Source organism: Chondrus crispus, genomic scaffold (assembly GCF_000350225.1).
Source record: "Chondrus crispus Stackhouse genomic scaffold, scaffold_155, whole genome shotgun sequence".
Taxonomy (NCBI): Eukaryota; Rhodophyta; class Florideophyceae; order Gigartinales; family Gigartinaceae; genus Chondrus; species Chondrus crispus.
Window position 1 is genome coordinate 92,802 of NW_005179036.1, and position 8,515 is coordinate 101,316.

General features: G+C 54.0%; 3 protein-coding genes across 3 annotated transcripts; all 3 read left to right on the forward strand.

The window, feature by feature from the left end:
* Positions 1–710: 710 nt before the first annotated feature.
* CHC_T00002745001 (hypothetical protein) lies at positions 711–908 on the forward strand. Its single transcript, XM_005714071.1, has one exon. The coding sequence runs from the start codon at positions 711–713 to the stop codon at positions 906–908; it is 198 nt and encodes a 65-aa protein (XP_005714128.1).
* A 3,044-nt stretch (positions 909–3,952) lies between these two features.
* CHC_T00008292001 (Hypothetical protein) lies at positions 3,953–5,905 on the forward strand. Its single transcript, XM_005714072.1, has one exon. It carries the CDS (start codon positions 3,953–3,955, stop codon positions 5,903–5,905), a length of 1,953 nt encoding a protein of 650 aa, XP_005714129.1.
* A 907-nt stretch (positions 5,906–6,812) lies between these two features.
* Positions 6,813–7,235, forward strand: CHC_T00002746001 (hypothetical protein). The gene has a single exon (XM_005714073.1). The coding sequence runs from the start codon at positions 6,813–6,815 to the stop codon at positions 7,233–7,235; it is 423 nt and encodes a 140-aa protein (XP_005714130.1).
* The last annotated feature ends 1,280 nt before the right edge of the window (positions 7,236–8,515 follow it).

Consider the following 8,515-nt stretch of genomic DNA (forward strand, 5'->3'; position numbering starts at 1 on the left):
CGGCAGATGCGCGCCGCGGCTGCGGGGCTGTGGCGCGTTCTCCCTGGTTGTAAATAAAGTTTTTTATCATACGCGATATGCACAGGGCTGTGGGGGGTGCGTCCGCGACGGCGGGGACGGGGGGGAGAAGGTAATGTTACGCTGGTTGTGCGCACGGGAGCGGCGGAGGGAGGGGTGATGTAAAGTTGGTGTATGCAATACGAGAGCGTTTACAACCAGCGGAACGAGGAACGAGGTGAGCAATAAACGTGATCGAGAGTGTGTCCCTCTCCGGTGTGAGGAGGCGAGCTGCCCCCGGTCACACAACACAAGTTATGTCATCCAGTCCGAGACTGGTGGGCGCGATGCCGCGCCGCCGTCGAGTGTAGGTTACTAATTAATCATACGAAATTCTCCCTTTTGGTCCGACTACATTCGTCGCCCAATGGCAGCCGTCCAAGTATGGACGGCGGCGGTCCGGAGCGTTCTTATTGGACGAAATGGCTGTCGCCACCTCATGGCCAAAAGGCCTTATGATATGCCTACAGTATCTTGGCACCAGCGACAAGCAGCGACAAGCAGCGACAAGGCGATCGCCGAGGGAAACGGCACGCCGAGGGAAACGGCATTCCCTTTTTATAACAAGTTTACACCACTCCTACGCCGCGCGCCCCTTTCCTTCCACGTCCTTCCACGACCGACCGAGCACACTCTCGTGCAACAACTCGTGCATGACTGCCGCACGCCCCCTCCTCCGGGCGCCGCAAGCACGCGGCGATCGCCGGCGCAGTCCGTGCGGCGAAGCGTTCCGCGGCAGCAAAGCCGCGCACAAGACTGCGGCGCGTACTGTAAAGTACACTCCCGCGGGCGCAGTGCAGTGGCAGTGTAACCTTAGGGTACGGCCGTGTAGGGCCTACTTTAGACTCTAAAGTCCAAGTCCTTTCTTCATGAAGAATCATCAAGTTTCTCAGTTTCTGCATGAAAAAAAAACAGGCAAAAAGCGAAAATGAAAAAATAACCCGAAATCGCGGGTGTAGGCCGTGCATGCGAGCGACGTTGGGGCAGCGCGGCATGCCGTGACGACATGCACGCGGGGCCGGCAAGACAGTGTATCTGTGATGCCAACAAGTGGTCCGATGCCTCCGACCACAGATCGTGGCGGAGGCGACGGCGCCTTTATTTCCTACTGAGTAAATAGCGCCTTATTGGCATTGTCCTATCTGGCGCCCTGTGTATCGCCGCTGAACGAACACCGAAATCCGCGTGACGCGCCGAGCGTCCCCTCTCTCTCGCGGCGCGGGGGCGCGGCGACGCGCGTGGCGCGCTTCGCACGGGCGGCGGGCGCGGTGCGTGCGGATGCAGTGCTGCCGTGTGGTACCGTTGGTACTGTACTTGTACATACTGTACCGAGGGTACCGCTGCCCGGACGGAGTAGCGCTGCCGTACGGCGGGGGCGCCTTTTACGGGGGTTTACAGCGTTTACAGAAGGGCGTAGCGGGCGGCGGGAGTGGTGCACGCGCGTGCGGTGCTGCCGTGTACAACAGTACCCTTGGTACAGTACTGTTGTCAGAGGCTTCAATAAGAGATAGCCAATTAGGGCTCACACGAACCACGCGCTTCTTGATTATATCAGTATGTAACCATGGTATACATAAACCGGTTTCTGAAGTTAATTCGGTTTCTTAAATTTTACCAACTTTCAGACTGGTTAGTACCTCCTCTCACTTGCTTCGCGGGAACAGACGTAACAAAACGATCCCGCCATCGAAACCAAAACGCTCTTATCGCAATACAAGCCCGCCTTTTTCAGCGCAGGATGTGCACCGACCAACTCTTATGACAAGTAGACGTCAAATTAGTCTCCAAAGTAAAAGAGTTCCCTGATAAATCCATCCAACAGCTACCATTCCCCTCTTGTCGTTTCTCGATACGCAATGAGGGACCTTTCCACCTTTCAGAGGGGCCCTCTTTGCTCACCTTAATGACTCTGTGCTGGGCCACGGTGCCCAAGATATGATAGATTAAATGACCGATTTTTGTAATGATCGGCAAATGGACTTGTTTTCATGGGTTTATTGCTGGTTCGAAGCGGCTATGCATGTCCCTAATGTGCTTTTTGTTGCCCGTAAACAAGCAATGTGAAGAGCGCAGAACCGGAATGGCTTTTATTCGGAGAAGAATGGAGTTGTTGATCTTATTTTGTGGATAACTTTGTGGAGTGAGGGCAAGTGTAACGGAAAAAACCCGATTTATGTTCACAATAGTTACAGCACGCGCCCTTTGGTGCAAATGCCGCGCCCTTTAATGCAAATGCCGCGCCCTCTCAAGCTGTCGATGTGGCGATGGTTGAGGTATGATAAGGGAAGGATACTAAGGATACTGAACTACGGTTGGCACCCCGGTGCTCTATTAAGTCGGCGGCGACGGCCGCTCTGTGACCTCGCGCCCTCCCGGGTTGTCGGAATATAGCAAAGTCGTTCTCTACTTTGCTCGCCCCTCGGCGTGCGGCCGAGGCTCCGGCGCTGGCGGCCCCTGCCGCCACAGAAGCGGCAGGGCCTAATGGGTGTGACGAAGGAGGGCGGTGTCGGACGAAACTAATGACCACTACGTGGTCTCGGCGTTAGCCGGGATCTACAAGGGTGAGCGCGGTCTGGTAGCCCGAGTAAACTTCATCTTTCTCTAAGAGCAACCCCACCGGGTCGATTCTATTGCCGGATAGAAATGAAACGTGTACGCTGACTATTCGCCGGTTGCACGAATAGATTTTTGTGGCGAATCGTCAATCTATCCGTGTGGATTCTATTCGCGTCAACCCCAACGCATATTTGCAACTCTATCGCTGAATGCTCGTGCGGACAGCGGCGAGACGTCACACATCGTCTGCGAAGAGGCGATCGTTCATCGAGACGCCCACCCCTCGCCGTGAATCCCGCACAGCTGCATGTCTGTCTTCCGCAGCCTGTGCCCTCTGTCCCTGTTCGCCGCGCGCCCTCCCTCCGGTACTGTCCAACTACGCGCTCCCACACGGCATCATCGCCAATGAACCCGATAGAAGTCCTCAGAACCGTCCTTCAGTACACAGACGACAGCTATGGGGATGATGAAATCATTGTCGCGAGCATGCACGGGTCACGCGTCGCCGAAGTGCATGCTGCAGCGACGAAGCAGCGCGGAGGTTCTCGGTTGGGACGGCATGATCGAGTTCGCGCGCTTCGCTATTCGTAGTATACTGTGACAGGTGGTTGTTGATGATGTGCCTCTCCCACGCTACTAGAGGACATGAAAGGCTGATTTATGAGTACCATAGCCGCGTGCCATGGTGTTGGCGCACTATTGCATGCCTGAATGAAGCGCGCGACACGCCTGCCGAGGAGTTTCGGCTCGCCTTCTCGCAAGTAGGAGGCACATTTGGCTGGAATTTGGTAGACACGCTTGGCACGTGTCATTCTATCGGGGAATCTATTCATCGGATAGAACGTTTTTGGAATCTATCGGCGCTCGGATAGATTCCGAAATGGTTCTATTCGATTTCGGAAAGCGATAGAATTGCGCGGTGGGGTTGAAAATCGTGAGCAGAAATTCTATTGATCAAATAGATGTGCGCGGTGGGGTTGCTCTAACTCTCTTTGTTTGTCTCGGGGCCAGATTGACAGTCACAGAGCGGCCGTCGCCGCCGACTTAATAGAGCACCGGGGTGCCAACCGTAGTTCAGTATCCTTAGTATCCTTCCCTTATCATACCTCAACCATCGCCACATCGACAGAGTCATTAGTTTCGTCCAACACCGCCCTCCACCCACGCACAAGCAATTAGCAATGCGCGGGCAGGCGCAATACGGGAAACTGCAGGGGTGAACGAGCGTTGTTGAGTGGGGTAGAAGGGGTATAAGAGGGACACCCCACCCTTACGGCGCCTTCAAGCCGGCAGGCGGCCTTCATCCCCCTGGGAGCAACCTCCACCGCTTTCAACAGACATGAATCTCGGGAACACTTTCACGACGACGTTAGACGTCTCGGTTTGGAATGTGATCCGTTTCGTAGGAATCAGTCTCTGTGCCACATCTATCTTGACATGGCTAATGACGAAAACTTCAGCGCTACGAGCTGGGGCAAGGATGCGGGCAGGAATACCTGTCAAGCTAGTCCCAAGACACCACATCAAGAGCTCACTGGTAACTGAGTCCGATGCGTCTGATAAGCGCCTTAGGGCTATAGTCAATCTGTCCATCATAACTTTGCTCATTGCGGAGATAGCGATGGAGTTCGGGTCGGGTTCGACTCAAATTGGGAAGGGAATTGCCAGAGATGTGGGATACGAGAATCTGGACCCCGGGATTCGGCTCAAGTTCTCATATGTCCCTTCGGAGGACGCACGGCCTATCAGCGTACCCTACGGCAGCCTTCCGCAAACTTATTCGGTCAGGGAAAGACAATGGAGCGACATTCAGGCTCTTAACCTCACGCTATCGGAAGCGGACGTGCTGCGGGGAAATTCCGGAGATCATGAGCTGGAAGATTTCCACCTTCCGAGTGAGGAGAAGGCCAAGTGGCTCAGAATCACGGTAGGTAAGTATCCGATCGTCACAGGGTCGAACGCTAATGCTATCTGTGCGGCAGGATTTATGTGGATCTGGGCACGAGATAAATTGTTCACGCTTGCAGGCAAAGACAACCTTGGGAACGAAGGGTGCCCGCTGGAAGTACTGTTGAGTGACTCCACAATAGGGGGTATCAATCTCGCCGCCGCTCAGGAAGTCCAATTCGTCTTAAGGGAGCCATCTGAACCCGAGATTTTAGCCCCTTGTACTACATTGTCCAATGTGCCAGCGACATTAAATATCCAATGCCTTCGTGACGGCGGTGAACCCCCCCGAGTGGAATGGCGGAGGCAGAACTGGATAGTGGGCGCCGTCAGTGAGCTGGAAACTTCCGAAGTTGTGGTGGACTACGGAGAAAAAATCGAAGAAGAAGAAGCGGGCGAGATCAGGTCGGTTGAAGCGAGTCGTAGCGAGGCTGTGCCAGGGCGTCAAAACTCTCTTATAATACGTAGAGATAGGGGCGTAGAAATCACCCGCAGACAATTCTCTTTTGACTTCAACTGGGCGAATGATTCAATCACAATCTGCGTGAGGCAATTGTGTCACTTTGGCGATTTCAGCCCAAGGTTATGTCGCAAGCGTCGGTGGCGTTACCGGATGGAGGCGGTATCCGCGTTCAGAGCTCTTCAACTGTCAACGGTCAATGTTGGAAGGGCGTGGGCGGTGAAGGAGTCCTGGCAGCATGACTCCGATCAAACCAGAACTCCGGTCCTCTGGCTAAGCAGTGACTTGGGCTCCGCCAACGGCTATCTCCGATCTGAGACGAGAGAGGTTGCCACTCTGAGTCCGCTGTTCTTCTTGGGCCTGGGGTTATTCACCGCCATGGTAGTTGTCTCGTCTTGGGCCCACCTCTACTTTAGTGTAACCTCGCGGAACGTACCGGCTAGCATCAGAGCAATCACAATCGATCAGACTCGGAGGATCTTAGCAATGTCCAACCTCACCAGATTCAACTGTGGAAAGATCCCGGCTTCAGCACCAGAAACTTTGATCATGCAAACAGGAGACATGCAATGTCATCTGGAGACTACCTACCAATGTACCACAAGTCGGTACTGTCATGATATCGACGCCGAGAAAGGGTTGTTACTACTGGGACGCGCTCCATCAGTCGTGAAACCTAACCAAGAATTGGGGGATATGAGTGATGAGAATAAAAAGCGGGCGGTTACTAGTACTCACGTTGCGGTCGACGAAGCGGCAGAAATCCTCCCGGCGAGACGGAGAGGAACTGAGACGCCTAGATCAGCGATTGCAGTCTACAAGGAGAGCATTTTCCAGTCTAGGCCGAGAAAGGGTACCCCGGAGGGGAAGTTACTTACGGCATAAGTGCGAGGCAAAGGCCGACAGATGGCGCACTCTTGATGAGTCGAAGACAAAGGCGGCTTTGGGTATGATTTCTATGAGGGACGCAGCCGCACTTGACTAAGTCATTAGTATACGGCCGACGCTGTCACTCACTGCTCCGTCACAATTGCAGTTCGTAGTGTCATCCGCAAGATGCCGAATGTGAGCTCCGCTGGGCTTTTCTCAAGATCGAGGTTTGGATGTTCGTCAAGACGCAAAAGGGAAGATGGCAAAACCTGCGACCGCCGAAAACGCAATATCTCGTGCCTGCAACCCGCTTTGGGTATGGTCCCACGACGAAAGTTCGGGACCGGAGGAGGGGTCGAAGAGTAGGCAAGCAGCAGAGCCGCATTGGGTAACGACCCATGTGGTAACGACCCGTGTAGTTCTGTCGCGAAATGTGTTCGCCGTCGTCGTTTTTGGGATTGTTGTTTATTCGTATCACGTTGGAGGGTGAGTTCAAAAATAAGAATGTTAATGATGTGGCGATGTACGGCTGACGCTGCCGCTCACCGCCCCATCACAAGTGCAGTTCGTAGCAGTCCTCCCCTAACGCGTGGACAAGCTACGCTGGTTTTTCTCAAGGATGAGATTGCTGAAGTTGGGGTACTCGAGCAAGAAGAAGGCAAAAATGGGAATGCTGAAAACAAGTCCCTGGATCCTCCGACCTGCGCGGCAGGTGTAGCCCCACGGCAATAGCTTGGGGCTGGAGGTGGGGAAGCAGAGTAGGCGTGTTTGCAGCCCGCGTGGCTGCCGACAAAATGCGCGCTTTTAGGCTGTTAGAGGCTTGCAGTGGACAAGGTTTGGTCTGGAGGAAAAGTCAAAAACAAGGATGCGATCGAGACACCGGCACCTTTTGGGAGGCAGGCAGAGCAAGATGGTTGTGCATATGTTGAAGTCAGAGAGAACAAGCGGGGTCTGCGGCGTGTTTTGTGCTATGTGTTATTGTCGTTCGTGCTCTAAAGAGTGTCGCGCTAAGGCGCTATGCTCGACCCGGTTACTACGGATACTGGAACCTCAACCAGCTGCATTCGAAAAATACCGTCAATTTTTCGAACAGAAAAAAGAGCGAGTGTCGATGTGGCGATGGTTGAGGTATGATAAGGGAAGGATACTAAGGATACTGAACTACGGTTGGCACCCCGGTGCTCTATTAAGTCGGCGGCGACGGCCGCTCTGTGACCTCGCGCCCTCCCGGGTTGTAACGCCACGAATGCAAGAGGCCAACGCCCTTTTAATGAAATGTCGAGCCCTCGTAAGCAATGCCACGAACGCCAAGGGTCGCACGCTACGTAAATGGAACGCAGCATAAAGCGGACGCACAAATGCACAAAGCTAGAACGGATAGGGCGCCGAACCTTTCTTGCCGAACCTTTCTTGCGAACAGACGCAATGGCACTGACTGCTTGCGAACGCGACACAGCGCGCATAAACGAAATTGACGCGGAAAAGCGATTAGCACGAGCGGCATAAAAGATAGACATACGAGAACATGGGCTAGGAAGAAAGGGGCACCGAATTAAACAAAGGAACCAGCAACTTGCGGGCATTGTGCCTTCTGATCTCGCCGACAATCACCTATCTCACTCGTTGCAACGTCAGCCCGTCCCGTCCAGCGTAACTTCACAACTGTTGGGTACAGTACCAAGGGTAGTAGCGTCCAGCGCTGCCGTACAGGGCAGCTCCGCTGTACAGCGGACAGCGCTTGCAAAACTTTACAGCGTTTACAAAACTTTACAGCGCCTACAAAACTTTACAGCGTTTACACAAGGTTACAGCGATTACAAAACTTTACAGCGCCGACAAAACTTTACAGCGTTTACGAAAGTTTACAGCGTTTACAAAAGGGCGCACGGGCGGGGCAGCGCGCGGGGCAGAGGGTGCAGGCGAGCTCACGTGCCGGGACAGCGTGGTCGCGGCGGGCAGACTCGGGAGATTCCGTATCTGTACCGTGTCGTGCTGTATGCTACACCGGTACTTGGGACTTCCCAACTCCCACCGCACTCGTTCCCTCCCTCCATACAGGTACAGTATGTCGTTCCCTCCCTCCGTTCCCTCCCTCCGTCAACTCGCCTACTGTACATCTCCCTTCTCTCGTACACGTACTTGCCTCTTACAGTTCGAAAGTTTATCAAGTGCAGGGTGGACGCCATTTCTTTAACGTAAATTTACATGCCCTTGGCAATAACATTTGGCAAGTATCAAGGGTAACCTTTACTGTGGCAATGCTTTGCGAGATGGATTCGTAGTCTCTCTGTGAATTGACATCAATTCACAGAGACTACAAACCCAATCAACTTTGAATACCCGCTTGACGTTTTCAGCGTCTGATGTCCCCAAACCCCATCCCAACAGCGGTGACGAGAGAATCCGGACGAGAGAGTCCACTTCCCGCCTGCGGTTCCTTACCGTAGGCGCTTGCCGTACAAAGCAAGGGGTCTTCAAAAAAAAACGAGTTGAAAAGCGGCCCAACAAGCGGCCACTTGTCGCCCAGCCAAGGGGGGGGCGGCGGCGGGCGCCAGCGCACGGGGGGGGGGGGTAGAAAGCCCAGTCGAACAACGTGAAGTCAAATCTCAAAACTGCCCAGACCGA